The following is a 20,508-nucleotide window of genomic DNA, read 5'->3' on the forward strand; positions in this document are numbered from 1 at the left end:
AACAAGATAGGAAGACAGACAACTTGAGGTATTGCCTTAGACCAGCCCAGAAGATTAAATGCCTGAGCAGTATCGCTAAATGGGATGCTGAAATGAAGAGGGAGCCTATGTGTTAAGCACAGATAAGGATAAGGGTAGCATAGTTTGGCCTTTTTCTACACGAGCGAGCTTTTCATACTCTGTGCATACACTGATAGCAGAGACTGTCTGAGGACACAGTGGGAACAGAGATTGCAACCGGAACACAGCAAGGGTGAAGCCACAGGTTCAGGCTTCAACAGGTGTGAAAGAGGCAATACTACATATACAGTTCACATTATGAGAGGGGATTAAAATTAGCTGATTTGCAGATGACCTAATGGTCAAGAGATCAAAGTCAAAACAGATACTGAAACTAAAAGCACAGACCAGAGATGTGAGTAGAATAGCATTTGAATTGGCAACAGCCTTGGCTCTGTAAGTTCTTCAGCGACATTTTGCTGAAGGAATCTTACTTAAACTGCARCAAGGGACAAGGAGGCTGGATCTTTGTAAAAACGTTAAAATAGTGAGGCACTAGACCAGTCACCCAGAGAGCTCATGGAATCGGCATCACTGGAGGTTCTTAAAAATAGGTGAGACAAATGCCTGTCAAGGTTGGTCTAAAGAGTCATTTTTTCCTTGAGGTAGTGAAACAGATTACATGAACTCCTGAGGTCCTCTACAGCCACCGTTTCTATGACAGCAAGTCACAGAAAATACTACTATGAATTAAAGAACTTGGGATAAAAAGGAGGTTACATTTTAACATGTAATTAGGGAGGAGCTGGAAAAAAAGAGAGAAAATTAAAATACAGGAAAAAGGAACAAAAAGCGTCTAGTAAGTTTGGAAGTGAGCTGGGAGTAAGAATTAGCCATGGTAGAGCAGAGTTGTAGCAGCACTTGCTGTGTCTGTCGTTTCAGAAAGTCCTGAGCTGCTACTGCCAAAAACACTGCACAGCAACAGCAAACGTAGAGAAGCACCTTCCCATGCTGAAAGCAAGACCAGCAGAGAGGCACTTGTGTGTTTCCAACACATAAAAAACTTTCATTTGCTCTCCAGGGGTCTTTTTCATCCACTCAGACTGTGACACAAACACTTAAAGACAAAATTTATGCAGATGAACAAACTACGGTGCAACATAGCTGGCTTGCAAGCCAGTTTACACATAGCCACTTTGCATAAATATTTGACTACACTGGCCATGACATTTATGGCTAACCAAAAACACCCCCTGGAAGCAGGCCACAGAAAACTGTCACAATAAGCGGTCAAAAGGAACACATGAAATTCTGCATGAGTGTAATTTTTCTCCTGTTTCTTTCTTTAGAAGAAAAAAGAGCTAACTTCACCTTGTCCTCTGTCTCAACAAGACTCAATATTTACCTCCGTAATACACCTGTCCCTTAAAGTGGAAGTTAGAAATAATTCTTACGATAGGCTTTTCTGCTGCCTCCCATGGCTGGCATTAATATTTCCATGGACAGACATCATTCTAAAAAGCCAATTGTAACTTGACAACTCTCTAGATAGCATAGCCTACTGAGACTAAAGTTTCTAAAATAACTGCTACCACAAACCTAAACTGTATTCCAACACCAGGTGCATCAGAAGTCTTACTTTTTCTACAGGGTTACAGTTGTGCGATTTACAAGACATACCAAAATCTTTTAAGATAAGGAGCACAGATATCACACAAAACAACAACAAATACTTCTAGACATTAAAATAATCTGTGACTAGGAAGCTGAATCAATTTCTTTTGAAGAAAGCCAACTGGTCACTGCATCCCAATGCAGAAGAAACTATTTGGAAAAAAAAAAAAGGGAGGGGGGGCTCAACTCTAATATAAGGGAGAGTGAAGTGTGGTGGCTGGGAGCTGAGGGTGGTTGACGTATCCTAACTGGGCAGTGGACGCCTCCACAAGGCACCAGACAACGTACGCGTGTTAAGAACTACTTAAGTTTGAATGCAGAGCAATTCTAATGCAAGCAAGACACAGAACTATTCACAACACACAGCAAATATGACATATTCTGCTGTCTTCATCTGGCTACACAAATGATGCGGAGCTGCTCTCTGTGGATGCAGCCACCATTTGTCTGGGATTTCTAGATATTCTGGTATTTTCATTACCTGAAGTCCTTTGGAGTGAGATTAAGGTTTAAACAATCCAGACACCTACACTAGGCAAGGAGGCTCCCTGCAAAGATATCAGAAGAACCCCTAAACAGAACGACCCAGGAACTGTACACGCGGAGCAGGAAACCATTCAACCTAGCCAAGGAGAAGCGCTTTGGGGAGGTGAAAACACACAACTCTCGCCTTCACAGCTACAGAGGCATGAAACGAAAAAGGGGTGGCGTCCCCTGGGCTTTCAGAACAGCCCACAATCCATGACTGACTTTTCTTCCTGATGTAGGCTGCCAGGAAAAGGAGCAGAAAGGGTAGAGTTGGAGGCTGACTCCAACCAGTAGCTCGGAGTCTGGCATCCTGGGTACAGGCAAGACTGGCTGGTTCAGTTCTGCTGCAAGGGCAGCGCTGGAGATCAATCCGGAATCCAACGCATCACACTTCATCACCGTCACAACTAACAATGACATCACACAGCGGTGCTTTTTGGTCTTTAAGCCTCCATGTTTACTAATCTTTTCATATTTTGGAGAAAAAAAGAGTTTGCAAGCAGCTTCCCAGAATAATTGATCTGGCTTACAGTAAGAGGGAATGCTGGATGTCTTAAATCAACTTATTTTGACAGTCACACAAAACCACTCAATAGTCTAGGTTTTGAAAAGTACTGTATTTAATTAAATATATTAGTTGATCAACTACATGGTCAACTAAATCAACTAAAATGTTCAACTATATGGAATTTAGCATGATTAGAGATTAMGTCCTTAATTTGAATATTCAAATTCACATATTGCTTTATAAAAAGGACCAAGACCCTAAATTTGATTTACCAAAAAGAAAACAACTTTCCAACTGCCCTCTAACACCTGCCAAGTCATTTGATGACTATCAGCACAGAAGGAAAGTATTTCTTACTAAACTTTTATTAGCACATGCATGAATACTTGGATATCTCCAATCCAGGATCCAGCATGAACTAGATTTACTTGAGACGTGAGTAAATTCTAATATATGGTCATCTCAGGATAGCTTTCCCCTTTCCTGTCAAAGTGCATCTACTTAATCACTAGGCATTTTTACCTCTAACTGAACTTTCAGCTTTGTTAGCGTCTCTACATTGTTTATATTTAGCCCGGCTCTCCTGGTGTGGGCAGAAGTGTCCAAGAGCATCATAACAATTGTGTGGTTACCTGGTAACAACCCTACAAGTTTAGGAATCTCACCCCACTGACAGCTATCTCAACACATAATTATTCCCTTTGTATTCAAAAAAAGAAGTGTTGTTGAAACAGTTGAAGGGAACAATACCCCCTATTGTTCTGCAACTTTTTCAAAGCAAAACACTTCCATCTACTACTTACTGCTTTGGGTCCAATACCTGTTCCGCTAACTCTGATATTGCTAAGGAAATTTTCATTGCTTCCCAGTATTAGATCATAATCCAGTTATGTGAAGGGATCTTTCAAACACCCGCGCTTCTCCAGTTAGTCTAAGCGTGAAAAGAAACAGAAGCAAATCCACGGAACTGATAAAATGCAATAGAACAATTTGTTATCAGCTAATGAGACTCTTTCAACACATGGTTACTAAATATTTGTCTGTATTTCTACAATGTTTCGCTTCATTGCTGACAGATTTCGACAACAAACCAATTTTCTTCAAACCTTCCAAGAGATCCCCTGACCTTTAAATCTTCAAGACAACCCAGCCATGTGCTTAATAAAACACTATAAGGATACATCCATGAGCTATAAGGCATGTCAACTACCATATGAAGGGTCACCCAATATTCTCTCCCAGCAAAAGTAGAAATCAACCAACTACAGGCAATGAGAACAACTCTGACACCAGCCCCTGCTTAGTCTGGCTCAAATGGGAGCATAGGACTAACTTATGCATGGCAAGAAAACTAAACAAAGTACGTTCCTCCTTCTCATCTTTAGTAGAGACCCAARGAAATTACAGGCCAACCATGCGACAGCCCAAGGCATCACCACACAGGTCTGCAAATTCAAGTTGACCCTTTGGCTCCTGAAAAGTTCTACCTACAACTTTGAGAGCTACTGTGGAAGCTGATGTGTAATAGCACATATTAACAGTCTCAACATAAAAGCTGAGCCTACAGAAACTCTTGTTTGGCAAAGATGTCCAGAACTGAAAAAGTACCAAATCCAAACAACCCCAACAACCCACCCCAGGTGCTTTTGTGAATCTCGCTGTCTGTCAGTTTTGACAAGTTAGGTGGGATGCAGTTTTTAGCTGGATAGGCACAAACTTAGTGTTGACACAGTTGTACCAGGCAACTATTTATTTCATTCTCCAAAGTCAAATAAACTCTACTAGCAAAAGCATGCTTTTGCCAGTAAAAGCTGCATTTATATCAGGGAGGTTTTGCTGGGATCCTCATGTCTTCCCCTTTCATATGCTTAAACGGGCAATTTAAAAGTTATTTGATATTTTCTCCTGCTCAAAGAAGCCTCTAAAATAATTCCCTGTCAAAAATGAAAAGCTGAAGTATGTCTGTTATATAGTTTTTAATTTCTAATGCACCGGTGACTTCCCATATATACCGTATTTTATAAGCAACTAACTCAAAAACTCCAAGCACTTAAATGACTACTATAATATCCGGGATCAAATTACTGCATGCAGGCAAAAACAACAAACGCCAATGAAGTGATCTCAAATGTGAATTATGTCAATAAAAACACTGGTCATAGACAGGTCAGAAGCAACCAGCTATTTATGTTTTGCAAAATATTTTGCGGATTTAAGAGATTAAATGTCCCACTAATAGTAACAGCCAAGTACTTTTGTTCTGTTTTGTTTTAAAAGGAAAAACACAGAGACAGCTGTGGTATAGCTGATCTGAGAAAGAGTTCAGTACCAGGAAGAGAAAAGATACTCGTTGGAAGATATATTAAGCAAAATTCTGTGGTAGTGCCCCAATAACACAAGCAATATCAAAACCCATCTACCACGCTCCTTGTGAACTTAGCTCCATTCCAGCCTGCACTAAGAACTGCTGTACTTCAACACTGCTTTCAGCATTAACCGAGTTCAGAATCCTCCACTAGCCTTGAAACAGAACCATTTCAGAGTATTTTACAGCATCTTAGAGCAAACAGGTTAAATGCAATAGATGGCTCAAGAATAAAGACAAAGCAATAGAGAGATAAGAGAACATCATGGAAAAGAATTCGTTACTGTTTTTGTCTCAAAATCTCTCCTTTCCATTACATGTACCAGTTCAGGGAGGTTTCTTTGCAGCAAAGAGACTTTCTGGAGATAGAATGTGGTAGGCAAAATTTCAGATATTCAATCTGTGGTCTAAGAGAAAGTCAAAGAGCACATTCTCCTAGTCATGAGCAAATTAAAAAAATTAAAAAATTCTTCTTAAATTAAATGTAAACCCAAAGAATCTTAAACTGAAGGTCCTGCAACACGCTCCATAAGGAAAATGTACTTCTATTAACCTCTTCCTATGATCTATTCAAGACTATGCTACACAGCTAAAAGACATTTATACAACATTTCTGTGAGTCTTCTTCAAAAATAACTGAAGATGTACATGATTTGAAAATATCTTAATGATTTAAAAGTAGGACAAACTTCCGGGAAAGGGAATATCTTGGCGGAAGTGAAAAAGATGGTGATATGACAGTATTGTAGGGTTTTAGGCAGATGGCAGATGGCATAATTAAGTTTAAAGTTAATTAAACAGTCATTCAAAGAATAGAAACAATGTAGACCTACATTTACATGCATGGGCTCAGCCAAAATGTAAATTATATGCAAATGTTCTGAACTGAGGGGATGATGTATTGAAATTCAGCTGCCAGAACTATCTCCAATGCCCACCAGTTCCCACTAATTGACCCACTATGATGGGCCGCTAGGGCTCATCCACAGCATAAATCTGAGCTGTAACTTTCCACAGTCTAGACAAATCAAAATAAAACAAGACAGCACTTAACCTGAAGGCCTCCCCACACAGCTCTTAAATATGATTTTAGAAGTGGCTCAAAGCAACAGGTTCCTCTAGCAGCAACCTAACTGGTTACAAGGAACCCAGCTCGACATAACACAGCTCCGCCTGTGCCAGCCAGCAGCTCGTGCACCAGTGTGACCATGCCTGCATGCCAGGACACAGGCAGGCTGTGAGCCACCCATGCACCCAGGAACAAACCCAGAGGGCACCTCTTGCCCTGCTTTTCTAGGAGAAGGTGGCTCTAAGCATTTTTGGTATTTCTTCATGATGTCTATCTGCAAAGAGTTGGACATCCAAGGAAGAAAAGGCAGAGAAGGAATACTGTCCACATGGGAACAAGCTGAGTACAGAAAAGCACTCTGCCCCCAAGCCAGCGTCTCCCAGAAAGGGAAAATAGACTGCCATGGTTTGTAGGGGAGTTCATAGGGCCATGAGCTGTTTTTGGAAGAGACCATGCCATTACAATTAGTTGTAAAAATGTGGACATTGCAGCAATCTTACAAAGTGCCATCGAGGAAGAAACATCCCCATTTAGAGCTGGAGGCAGCCACAGGAAATCAGTAGCAGAGACATATACCCATTTCCAGATCCACACTCAGTTCAGCACTCTGCATGGTGTCGCCACTGCTCTTTTCCTCTAAGCCGTACATGCTTATTTAAAACTATTGTGCTGCATGCCCTTAGATTTCAATATGAAACTAGGAAAAAAACGAAAGTGTTCTTGCTGACTTTGACTTTCTGAAAGGGCCCGTGCCTTGAAAAACTGAGATGAAGAGAAAAGCACGATGCATTATTTTTGCTGTGGACAACTATGCTGCAGAAACTGCTCCCAGTCGCCAAGATCATGTGCCCACTACACCACTCCTCCTCTTGCAAAACACTTCCAAGCATCTTGATGCTGCAGGATTTTGACTTTAGTAACTCACAGACAATAAAGGCAGTTTTATTCAATTCCTCAGCCAGGTTTGTGTTATAGGAATACTATACAGCTACAAGAGCCAAAGATACCATTCCCAACACCGAACTAAGCATTGGTGACGAAACTCATTTAGTAGCAATAGACTAAAAGTTTATCAAAATAGTTACTGTGCTCCAGCGGCGTGCAGCAGCACAGTGGCGTTGTCAGGGAGGGGATACAGCTCTTCTGGTTTTCAGGACTCTTTGTGAACCTGCTCCACCCTGCTTGTGACCTCCTAACCACCTACTCCGCCTGATGACTGCACTCCTTCAGGCTTCCACTCCTGCCTTGAGATGTGGGTCAGGGCTGCCTGCACTGCCGCCTTATCCTTGCTTTCTCACAAATCATCTTTGGCAGTATTTTTCTCTGTTTTATATAGCAGCTATGCTTTGAAAAGGCTTGTTCAACACTTCAGGAAAAACACTTCAAGAAAAACATTTAAACATAATATTGAGGAAGTTCTCTCTGACTTCTCTGGGCTTCAGTACTTTGAGGGAAGCAAGTGGCTGGAAGATAAGAGGAAGCCAAGAGGCCTTGAAAGGGAGAATACCTGACAGGAGATGCTAACGTACCAGAAGATGTTAGCAGATGAAGAAATGAAAAAACTGCTTTCAGAGACTCAGATCCTGAGGTTACCAAATGAGCTGCAGAATAAGACACTGGCTGAAGAAGCGTACCCTAAACTCTACCCACTCAATATAGTAGACAGTTCTCAGGATTGTGGCGGAAAAGATGTCTAAGAAAACACAAACTGAATAAAAACATCACTGCTGCCAGCCTCTATCTGTAGAGAGCCTGAAATACTTTCCAAGGCATGACCTGCCCCATGCATCCGTGGGCTGCAGCTGCTTGTGTTGACATTTTCCTTGAGCACTCTGGAAATTTGTATTTTTGTCACAGAAGACTTGCCATGCAATAGGTTTCCAACATTTTGTTTTCCATCCTGCCCCAGCCAAGTTTCAACTCTGTAGCTTGGATTTCCCCACAAGAGGGAGTTAGGGACATGCATCCCACAGCATTTCATGGAGCTAGTCAACAAGGGGCTGGAGGCGGGAGGGCAAGAGATGGACACTAGCACATGGAAGAAGGGAGGCAGAAGCACAGGCTGCAGGGCTGGACAGCAGCGAGAACCCTGCACCAATTAAGGCCTGGAGAGGAAATGCAATTAGCTGCTGAAGCCAGCTGCAAAGCATCCGTCCTACCTTAGTACCYGCGGCAAAAGAGGCATTTTGAAAATTCTCAGAACAAAAGGTCCAAGCTGACCAGGGTGTGCTGACCTCAAGGATAGCAGAGGACAGAGGACTTTTTCAAATTAATTCCTGTTTGAAACGCAGGGTATTTTTTTTTCTTTTTGGTAGAATTTGCTATTAAGGCTTTTCAGCTTAGCAGTAACAGCCCACATACCACAATCCTTGGTGAAACTGTTCCAATGGTCATTTACCCTCACTGTTAAATTGCACTTTATTTCAAGCCTGGATTTGTTTAGCCTCAAATGTGTTATATCATAATCTGCTCAACTGAGTAGCCTATTATTGAACATCTGTTACCCATGTAGGCAATTTACTGAAAGCTCCCTTCCCCCTAGCATCTCTTTAATAAGTAAAGCAGAGTTCCTCAAATCATTCACTGATGATCCCAGTGTTTTAATCTTCCTCGTGGCTCTCCTCCGAGTATTCATCAATTCATTACCATCCTCCCTGAACAGAGGGCATCACCACAGGATCCAACACTCCAGAAGCTGCTGCTGCCGTGCCAAAGACACATGCAGTCCTTACTCTATCTTGCAATTCCCATGCTCATRCATCCCATGCTCATACATTACCCTTTCGGCCAAGTTTCACAGGGAGGGGGATGTTCAGTTGATTAATCCATCAAAAGCTCAAAACTTTTTTTCCAAGCTGCTGCTTCCCACACTGGGCTCCTTGCACTGCTAGCATGGCTCTACACAGGCCCAACAAATGGATTTTGTTTCACTTGCTCCCAGTCTGCCAAATGATCCAGACGGCTGTCAGTAACTGCCCCCATTATTCACTACTCCCTGTAGTCTCCAAGGCACCCAAAACACTCTTAAACTTGTATGTTTTCTTCCTGATCATTGACAAAAGTGTTAAAGAGCACAGAATCAGAATATCGCCCAGTAGGAACCACCAGACACACCTGTTGGTTACAACTCTCAATTTATAGCTGCATTTAATTACTTCAGCTGAACCGTTTTTAAACCATTATACATGTGCTGTGATTCTGTTATGCTAACACATCCATACTAGGCATCAATACCTTTATCATCAACAGACTTGTAATCTCATTAAAAATTGATATTGAGGGAGTTCAACAGGATCTGTATTACATAATTTCATGCCAATTCACATTAAAGAACAAATTTAATACAAATTAAAGATTTAAATCAATTCTTGTATCAGCCTATTATTTTTCTGGGACAGACATCAGACTGACAGGTCCAGTTACCTGAGCTAAATAAGGAAGGCTTAACACCAGAGATTGGAGCTGAAGAAAAAGACAAGAAAAAACATAAATTAAAACAAAAAATAGGTTAATAGTAACCGTTAAAAAAAAAGTGTTTCCACAGATGCGCATTTTCACATGAGCACTAGCACATGAAGAAAGTTATTTCATGTAAATAAAATAACTTTGCTGCCAAATGTAAGGACTTCTGCTACATAGTTCAGTCCTGTTGCATCCCAGTGTACATCAGACTCTGGTGATGGGCATGGAAGACAGTTATTAGATCACATACAAAAGCACAGTCCCTGCAAGGGCAGGATCTCATCTCCCCAAGAGAGGATACATCACATATTAACTCACATACTATAGCTGATCTTAGCCAAAAACATTACAGTTGCACAAGGTTCAGGAATGCAACACTTTTTTCTATCAAAAGCAACGCAGAAATTTATGTTTGTGATGACATTGCTAAACTGTTAGAGAAATAAGCATCCTATTTTTCATGTGTTTCTCAGATGAGGCCATACTGTAAATCCAGCTTTCCCTCCTCTCCCATATCTTATTACTATGATTAACGTCATCCAAAGAACATTGCATCGGACCTGGCAAAGATTATGGACATTTAAAAGATTTCCACAGCAACCAACATTCTCCATTTATTGAGCTGCTTCTATGGCCTTTATTAGATTGCTGGTTCATATTTACTGGTGCCAGATAGGGAGATAACAGCATTCTTACGTGCTGAATTTCACCACACAAGAACTGGAAGGCTCGCCACTAGAAAGTAACGTTATCTTAAGTTTGCCTTATGAAAAAAGAAAAGCAGAAGCTGTGGTTCTTCCTTCAGACTTCCCTCAGAGGAACAAAGGCAAATACAAAATCAGGTGTATGACGGAAAGACAAAACCCCTGAGATTTTGCCTTCTTGCTCAGCCTGGTATTTCTTGACCAGTTGTGCCCATCAAATATCCAGGAAAGCCATCTCAGGACATTCCCTTTACCTGTCCTGCATCTTTCAGGTGTCAGAGTTGCAGCCACACACTCATTAACACCATCCAGCAGCACTAATTGTTTGTGTTTTGGGTTTTTTTGTTGTTGTTGTTGTTTTAAGCTAGGATGCTGAACACCAGCCTGATTGCCAGAGACACTCCTCTGTGGAAGCTGCCCAAGTTGTTTAAGTACCACAGGCTGGGCACATAAAAGCCAAGCCTCAGACAGACAATAAATCAGAAAAGGCCATGGAAATCTTCTGCTGTTGCAGATGAGGCCTGTTGTTACCCAGGAGGTGCCTGTTTCTACTCAGGGGGCATGCTGACCCTGACAGATGGGCAAGATACCTCAATCACATCATAAACCCACGAAGCTTGTAGTGAGAGGAGCCTCAGGAGGTTACCTAGCAAAGCTGGTGGTGCTGTTCTTCATGAGGAGGGTGTCTATAGCTACCGACTCTGCAGCCAGCCCTGCGGTACCTGAACTTATTTCACAGCAATTGACCACTGGAGGAACCCAAGCATCCTGCTCCACCCAAGCTTTCGGCATCAATAAAGTCACCCCACTGTCTCTCAGGCAGCTCCTGAGACCCTTGAAAATTCTAGTGCAGTTGGAAGACGGTGTTTCCAAAGATCATGCTGCACCCCATGTTTAGAGGGCAGGGCTTTTATGCAGAGGTTTGTTTTTTAGGCTTTCCAGCAGACTTAAGAATGTACTATTTAACAGCAACATTTCCTCAAAAACCGGGGTGAGAAGCACACATACCCAAAACGCAACTGAAACTTTGTTGTCCCAAATAAAACATGCAGCTTGGTCCAAACTCCTTACTGATAAAAGCAATACTTCAAAAATACTTTAGATGAAGTTCCACGTAGCAGCTGTGCAAATCTCAGCTACTAGCATGTGACAGACAGATGGCTGCAGAAACAGCTAGTACTTCCGTCCTCAATGAAAAGGGGTTGTGAGCCCTTTTAGTTCAGAAGCATCAGTCAGTAGTCAGCCTGAAAAGAGATTTTGATGACTAACTCTTGCTTGAAGTAGGAAAACCCTTAGAGCTTTTGATCAAAAAAAGAAAACATCCCAGAGGACTTCATAAAAGACTTTTTCTACCAAGGAAATTTAACCAAATCTTAACACCCAAAAAACCTAGAGGATCAGGAGATACAGGGAAAATATTGCACAGGGAAATTACATTAGATGAAAACCTATGGGCATCATAATGATTTTAGAAGTCATTTTAGGTTGATTTTCTGCTTTATTAGGGTTTGTATGAAAAGAAACTTCAGAACATGGGGCTTTATGGAAATTATCCTGGCAGACATTATAGTCATACAGAAAGGAACAACAGTTTGTTGAATGCATCTACGTGCAACTTCATCTTCCTAAAGTTTGAGGCTGCTAATATCATACATTGACTCCAATACGCAGTTTCAGGGCTGTCTCACATTTCAGAGAAGGGACAATGGAGGGTTGTTCAAACTCAACTCTCAACTGCAAAGTTCTTTGGACAAACCAGATGGTTACATCCTACATTAAATCTCTGCAAGACCCCAGGGAATTGGAGGGGCAGGGGAAGGTGGAAAAAAAAAACAGAAGAGAGGAACAAAGATGAATTCTTGGTAAGCCAGTGAGAGATTGCAAAAGAGAATGCAAGGAGCATACTGTCATAGTAGAGGGGCTTCTCCCCTTTTAACCAAGGAGAAAAGGAAATTGGCTGCATAGGAGAGGGGAAGGATCCTTAATTCCTCTGCACAGAGAAGAAAGCAAGGCACAGAAGTACTCATAAGCATTTTATTCTGCTGTCTAGGTCTGTATTTATTGCTCCATTCTGCACAATTGTTTGGGGATCTTCACAAAGTCCCTGTTATATTTTGTTATCAGTCAGCCCTAAGAGATAAAATTTCTTACAGCAAAGAAGATACAGATAGATAGATAGATATTTATAAAAGATATATAAGATATGCCCGTAGGGAATGTGGAGTAGACACTGATCCAGCAAACCTAAAACTGCAGATAGCCAGGTGCTATGTCTGTAAGCCTGTGTCCCAAAGTCACAGCTGGGAAGGAACCTACAGAGCACAAAGGAAGCTTGAAAAAAAGATTTGCCAGGAGGGGGAAGGAAAAACACCAGATCCAGTGCAGGAGGAACCAGTTCATGAATAACAGGGGTATTTCACTCATTGTGACAGTCTTTACTGATAAACAAGGTGTACCAAGAAATAGAGCAGTATGGAGACTCCTGTTAGAGTCAGTCAGTCGGAGTTACATGTCAACTTTTAATAATGAGGGGAAAATAACAGCTCAGAGCAACTTCTGCATAGTTCAGCACCCAGCCTCCAAGAAAGAGCACCAAGAATTTCAAAGATGCATGCACCAGCTAGCAAGGTTAAGAATATTCTTCTAAACCCAGAAAGATGGTTTCCTTTTCCAAGCTGGAATCCCTCTTTCTATCCTCTCTCACCAAATCATGGATGTCCTCATTACCCACATCGAAGTCTGCACTGAAGCACACCATGATTTCCACCTTGATGTCTCCAACAGCAGGGTCCATTTGGCAATTACAGGTAGCACAGGACAGTGCTACTTTCAAGTTTTAAACATGTTGCTCCTTGAATTCACACAAAACCAGAGCTCTCAGTTCAGCCTTTTCATTTACCATTCATTACACTTTAAGGGTAGCATGTCAGCATAGCTGGGCAAGTCACTGAAGATCAATACTCAGCAAAAGCAGGCACTCTCTGGGACACCAGAAGAGACTGGCATATTCGCAGCCTCCTGACTATCTGTTATTAAATTATTTCTATCCCCCAAGGTAAGGCTTGGGGTCCTACAGTACAGAATGGCAAAGGCAGTCATGACAGAGGATAAAGGTATGTACAGTTTAAAATTAGCTTCTCCTACAAAGCAGCCCACCAGATACAGTGTCTCCTGTGCTTAGCTTCTCCCTCTACCATACCTTTACTGAGATAACACAGCACCGGGGCAGTGGAGAAAGGAAACAGCTGAAGCATGGGTGAGACATATACCATTTGGAAAAGCCAGTGAATAATTTTGCCCATTTTATATCTTGGTGATTTTCTTCTGTTTAGGACCAGAGGTTCTCAAACTTTGGGAATTAGCAGACCACTACCAGGGCTCCTCAGCGCTTTCAGTGGAGAGCAGCATATTGCCAGCAGCGAGCTCCTGAAATCAGTGACGCTTGCTATGAGTCCACTGACTTCTCTGCTTTCCCCCAAGGCCATCAGAACTGCTGTACCATTGCGGGGGTGTTGACAAGGAAGAGCCCCTCACTCCCCGGAACCTGCTCCATGGCACTCAAAGGGTTTTCTCAGCCTTCAGCATGTCTGCCTTCAAATTTAGCATTTTCAGTTTTAGGGTCATTGCAAACCTGACTATGGCTAAGTCTGAACTGAAGAACTGTTAATAAGAGGATAATGAAACAAACCAATATGAAGAGAGATGCTTGGCTTTGAGATTAGCTCAAAGAGCTTTTTTGGAAAGCCTACAACAGCCTGAACAGAGTTAATTTGTGAGGAAATGTCACTACTGAAAAGCTGATATGCCTCACTGCTATGACAGAAGCAATTCTTGCCACCATAGTTTCACAAGCCTTGATTTAAACTGATCAAACCAGACACCTGCCTATGCAAAATAATATGACTTACATCAGCATCAAGAGAAAAAGATGAGCTTTGAAGTGAGAGAATATTAATCTGGTACTGTGATATACGAGTTCTTATGCCTAAGCACTTGCATATTGTAAAACCTTCATTTCACTTGAACAAGAGTGCTAAAACATAGTCAAACTGAAACAACAGGAAAGAGGTTTCTTTGAATCAGATATATATATTTTTTTCCTTTTTCTTTCCTCCCCAAGAAACTGTTTTCACGTCCCTCCAAGTGTTCTGGAGTGTAACCAGTCTCAACTATGCAGGGGGAAGAAAGGAAGGGTGTCACTGTTAAGCAAATAATTTTCCAATAATCTTTCCCACAGTGCGAGTTTTCCACCTGGGAGGTCAAACATCAGGGTCAACATTTTCTGCTCTAGCTCTTTATACTAAGTTTCTAAATAAATAACTGGTTTTCAGAGGGTTTGTACAACCCCATTCCCAGCTAGAGCTGCAGGTGCTTGCTTTGAAAGTCAGGCTAGAGTTCCATTTTAGGCTAAAAAAATCATATATGTACCTATCATTTTCATAGCTACACTTTTAAGTCTTCTAGACTTTCCATTTAATAGGCTTTTTACAAATGCAGTTTATTGAAATTTAGGACCTCTTCATTTGTGGTGAGGAAAAATCTTTTTAATCCACTTACACCTTTATTAGACTTGCTCTTTAAACAGGTATTTTTGTTTTCCTAATACAAGAGGGGCTTTCCAGGAGGGGTGGGAAGGGTTGATAAGATCACACTTCTCCCACAGCAGAAAAACACATAGACCATACCAGCTTAAGAAAGCCATAGAAAACAATACACAAACCATTGCAGTTTGCTCCATGAACACAGTGAATCCATGAAAAACACACTACTTTGAACAAGCTTATCAGTTCAGGACAAATTTGAATCTAAAACATTGGTTTAGAAGTTTACCTTGATCCTTCAGGGTGGAAAGGAGATTAAGAGTATAAAACATTGTTACTGCTGAGACTTACAGTACATACTCCTGCATAACGTCTCCTCAGGGGACTACCATCTCCCCAGGGACTACTGTCTCATGAGTTGATGATGAGCTGGAAACAAGCCCTTGTGCTTATTTCAGAAGAGACTAGAGAACCTAACACAGTCTCCAGGGGCCAGGCTTGGCTTTGGATTGGGAATACACCAGGTAAGCCTTTCACTAAGGTCAGGGCACTTCTCAAAACTGCTCAGACAGGACAATGCTTAAGCAAGGCTGTTTCCAGGAAGAGCTCCAGCTATCTAGTTTGGAGTAGCTAGTCCCAGGAGAGGGCTCAGGGCTGCAACAACAACCTGTCACAGCAGTGTGAACAGCAGGACATATTGGACAGAGGCAGATACGGCTGAGACCTTTCCCATTAGAGCGCCATTTTAAGGAAGGTGCCCTAATGTCATGCTTGCCCACAGCAAGCCCTTGCAACCAGTGTGCAAGCTTTAGAGCAGAAAGCTATTTACTTTTCTTTTGGTAGTTTGCTTTCTGATGGTTTGATTCCCTGAACTAACTCACTGCAGGATCAGGCAGACACCAGTGTTGGCAGAAGGAAGAGAAGAGAAGCAGAGTCCAGACCCACAGCAGCCCCAATTCAGATTGGCTTAGTCTGCTCTGGGACCAAATCTCAAGTCTAATGCAGTACCCATGCAATTAGTTTGCAGAGTGTCAAATTAAACTTCTGTAAAGTGCATCACTTAACATTAACAAACCAACTAGTCTAAATTAAACATTAGTATGGAATGTCTATTAACTGCTCTTCCCCACTCACCAAAAGCTACTAGTTCCCTGAAAAGTAAAAGGCAGTAAAGCCTATTATAACAGGCTAGCATAATAAATACAGAAGTGTTACAATGAGGCATGTAAAAAAAGTCCCAAAATCAGGCTTATCATCAAGCATTAACATAATCTGCTTGTGTTAAATGTCTGATTATGATTTGCCTTGCAAGAACTCATGAAAGTTTACCAACTTAAGCACACAATATACTTTCACAGCCTCAGAAATACAGCAAACCATATAAGAAGCGTATTACTTGCTACTCTTGAGTGATGAGGCATAGTTTTACAAGACTGATTTAGTTAAAAATTTACTTGATTTCCAATCCAAGAGTTGTGATAGGCCTCAGGCCCATCTTACCCAGCTGAGAAATTGATCTCTTTACTGCTTGTTACAGAGAATTTAATGCAGTGACATTTATGAGTTTCTGCAGTAGGAGCTTGCAGAAGTGCAGGCTATCCAAGTATTTCACCATAAATATCATTCAGAGGAAGTTTTAACCCATTACAGCAAGAAACTTAAAGTGTCTGGCTTTCATTGCTTGTTGTTTTTTTTTTTAATAAAGGATTTTATATATGTCCGTAAGTAGACTTTTCCCCCCAAACATTGCATTTAAGAGTGACATTCACTGTATCACAGCAAGATGTGGTCCCTTTATTACTACCAGCAAAATTATTGGCATCAACACTGCATATCCAGAATCAGATATTACACAGGCGTCTCAGTCCCCAAGTACTGGATGGACTTGGGCTTGCTGCAAAGGCTAACCAGCACTCCAGATCCAAAGAGATGATGCAGAGAACCATGACTCTGCCCTCAATCAGCTCAGATCCAGCAATCTTATTAATTTGGATACTGCACCACAGAAATTAGGCTCTCCTAGTCTTGAGCCGGTCCTGGAAGCAGCACAGCCACATTCACAGAGCCCACGCCAAGAGGATTAGGTCCTGCCAGAACCAAGTTGGCTCCACACGAAGCCATTTGCACATGTTTGCACATGCAGTATGGCTTACTTGTAAACCAGGACAAAGCCACCCACAGGTAACTAAGGGCTGACTAACTTGGACTGAGTAGACCTGGCTCATGTTAACTCACTCATGACTAACAGACACACCGCATTCAGTTCCATTGTAATTGTAGGAAATGCACCAAACAGCTCATTAGCTTGCACTCACCTTGCATTTGACCAGAAGACAAGTGACTTGTTTTCCTGGCATTTGCTGCCAGCACATCCCCACTAAACTGCTCAGTCAACAAGTGTCCAGCTGCTGTATCTGTGCTGGCAGGACACCTGCCTCGTTTCTTATGTTTCTTCTTCCACATGTCCTCCTCATCCTTTTCTTCAGAACCAGAAGACTTCTGCAGAGCAGTACTGTGTCTCAGGCTGTTTGATACTCTGCCACCCAGGGCATCACTCATATTTAACAAGTCAGCTGCAGCTCCATGCTGGTTTATGTAGTAGTCTTCCTCCACCTCCAGGTCACCTTCTGGGCTAATATTGGCATCTTTTTTATGGTGACATCTGCTCAGAGTGGTTTGGGGTTTATCTTCATTCAGTTTCTCAAATCCTCCAGACATGGGCTGTTCCAGACGAGATGTTCTGACTGGTGAATAGCTGTGCACGTTCAACCCGTTCCTCGCTACACCGTCTTTCACCAGGCCTCTCTTCAGGGATGGTTCCAGATCTGAGCTGGAGTCACTGGGAGTGTTCTCTTCCAGTTGCATCTTCTGCGCAATGTGATTCAAATAGGACCGGAATCGGCCACTGTGGTGCTTTTGCACAAGCCTGGCATAAGCATTCTTCTGAGGAAGAGCGGGCTTGCTTAATCCTTCTTTGGTACCTTTGGCAGAAGCACTTCTCACATACCCCAGCTGATCCATAGTGTAGTAAAAGGCCCAGACTTCAAAGAGTTGTAAATAGACACAGGGGGGAAAAAACGGGTTATTTTCTCAAAATAAAGGGTCAAAGAATTGATTATGCTAACAGACATGAAAGTTCACTAAATAAGAATGCATTGATCTTTACAGAAATTGCAGGATGATGAGATACTACACTGGGCATGGGGGTGTTAAAGCACAATCAAGTCAACAGCTGCCCTGTATTAAATCACTGTCAGTGACCTAGGAGTGAGCCTGTAAGCCGTGTCTGTCCATATGCCACACAAAACAGGGATTCTGTCCAGATGCTTATATCCCAGATATAAATGATTCCTATAATCCTCTCTTCCTTGCCTTTGAAAGATCTTGGCAAATAAAGGCAGTAACTGACAGATGGTGTTAGATGCATAAACTTAGAGGTTACCAAAAGTAAAATCTTGTCATGTCCAACCTGGAGTCTTCAAAAACAACTGCATCCTTACTGAAGTGCTGAAATGTTGCAGTAAAAAGAACATATATCGCCTCTTACCTCATTTCACATACTTGTATTTCTACAGTGACTGACTACTAGATAATATAGGACGCTTGCTTCAGATATCAAGACTAACCGTTTCAGCTTGTCATTCTAGCCATAAACCCACCCTCAGTGTARCTGAGATGAAATAAATTCCCCAGAACAACTAATCAGCTTGCAAGAGCTCATCATTCTTCGTGATTAATACACACTGGCTACCACTCCATCCAGCACCAGTTTCTGTAGATAGTATTACACTCCCACCTTTGTGGCATGAGAGTGGATCAAGGGTAGATCAAGCATCTTTTGTTTGTCTCAGCTGCTCTACCTTTTAAGTTATCAGAGGGAAACAGTCTAGTRCATTTTCCTCAGCACTACTACTAAGGAAAATTATAGGCAGGGACAGGACAAATCAATGATTTTTGCTGTATCTAACATGAAAGAGAAATACAAATATTGATAATCAAGCCCTGTATTGACTTCTCTCAGAGCAACTGCTGTCTTCTGTAGATTTTATAAAAATGCCTCTTTCTTCCTTTAAGRCACATTTGAAGCTGAACTGTTGTATTTCACCCCAGCTATTATGTTGAGAACTTCAGGGCCTCGCTGTGACCTCTTATATGCCAGAATTGATAGGCACTGGACTCTGTGCTGAAATAAAGGATATTGTCCATCAACCCTCTCTTTTTTCGCTTCTCTAAGCATGGGGGTGTTGGCAGGTCAAAGCACAGGGTTCAGCAGGAAAGAAGTCCATACTCCCTTCCCTACTCCCACCACACTTGGAATTTATCTTCTCCCTTAACCAACCCTCTTCTCTCTTTTGCTGCGGTTGCACAGAGGACAAGCACCCAGGCACTTTCCTCCTTGCACGTATTGCCTGGGAACTGGCCATGCTACAGAGACTAGGGGTTGCAGAGCTGGTTCCTCCTCAGAGTGCCTGCTCTGGCCCTTTTAGAGAAACAACACACATTGCAACTTGATTTATTAAGTAATTGAGCACGGATGTGAACAGACTTCCCAATACAAAGCAAAAATAAAAAATCCCTGAATAAATAGGAAAAATTCTTTGTGTGGTTTGTGATTCTTTTTCCTAAGATTTTCCATTGTTGCTGGCCAATAACTAAACTTTTCTAATAGAGTGACCTGCTACAGAGCTATTACAAAACCCTCACACGGGTAGGTCTACAGTAAGCTTTCTTTTAACGTCATCTTCACCAGTTGCCAATTCAATAGAGGTAGATAGCATTTATAAAAGCCAGCGAGAGTACTCTCCAAACAGTGATTCCAGCATACAAAAGTTTGCCATTTTTACCTACAAGTAAAGAATAAAAATTTGCTTCTTGCCACCACTACAATTTACATCACATTAATCACGTTAACAATTAAGAATTGTAGCACACACAAGGAAAGGTCTTACAAGCCCCCTAAAGATTATAATTTCATTATTAGCTTCCCATAGGTGCCCACAAATTCGTGGCTTCCTAGCAATCGAGACGCAGAGCAAAGGCACAGGTAGGTAAGAGGTACACCCACCTTGCCTGGTTCCAGCAGGCAGGGCAGAGATGCAGATACCCTTGGCAGTGGGAAACACTGCTCCACGTCTCTCAGCAACCTCCGGGAAGGAAGTGCCAATGGAAGATGCTCACTTAACTATCTRGGAAGATCAGCACTTGCCTTCAACACCCACACGTCATCAAGCTGTGAACACAGGATTTTTTCAAGCGCACCACAGGAGCGAGCACGGGCGCATCTGCTGCAGCACGACGAGCACCGCAGGGACCACAGCTCCAGGGCCTGCCTTCCACATTCTGTTGACCAGTGACAAGCCCAAGGCCAAGCCCTTCTCCCACTGCCTCACCTGCCACACACGAAAGCGATTTCTTTCATGTGGAGCAGCAACGAGCACTTCGGGGACTCAAACCGGACTACCACCGCCTCGCTGCAGCGCCTGCGCCGGGACCTGACCGCGCACGATGATTCTTCAGCCCGGAACGAGCCGCCAGGGCGATGCCCGGCGCCGGGGAGCAGCAAAGGCCCGGGGCTGAGCCCCGCCGGGCCGGGCCGGACCTCGGGATGGCGGCGGCGCCGCGCTGACGGGCCCGAGCGGCACCGGACCCGGCCGGGG

The 20,508-nt window shown here is 42.5% G+C and overlaps 1 protein-coding gene across 4 annotated transcripts in view; it reads right to left on the reverse strand.

Annotated features, from left to right (window-relative positions):
• Positions 1-20,445, reverse strand: part of DIS3L2 (DIS3 like 3'-5' exoribonuclease 2) — a 204,361-nt gene extending 183,916 nt beyond the window's left edge. The window contains exons 1-3 of one of the 4 annotated variants that reach the window (XM_026070977.1): positions 20,242-20,445; positions 19,917-20,081; positions 17,167-17,892 (exon numbers count right to left, since the gene is read on the reverse strand). In XM_026070977.1, coding sequence (XP_025926762.1) covers positions 17,167-17,872 — 706 coding nt within the window. In that variant the 5' untranslated portion in view covers positions 17,873-17,892; positions 19,917-20,081; positions 20,242-20,445. Of the gene's footprint in view, positions 1-17,166; positions 17,893-19,916 lie in introns of those variants that run through there. The other 3 variants (XM_026070976.1, XM_026070975.1, XM_026070978.1) reach the window with 3 other exon arrangements.
• Positions 20,446-20,508: the final 63 nt, after the last annotated feature.

This window comes from Apteryx rowi, unplaced genomic scaffold (assembly GCF_003343035.1).
Source record: "Apteryx rowi isolate R43461 unplaced genomic scaffold, aptRow1 scaffold_32, whole genome shotgun sequence".
NCBI classification, from domain to species: domain Eukaryota; kingdom Metazoa; phylum Chordata; class Aves; order Apterygiformes; family Apterygidae; genus Apteryx; species Apteryx rowi.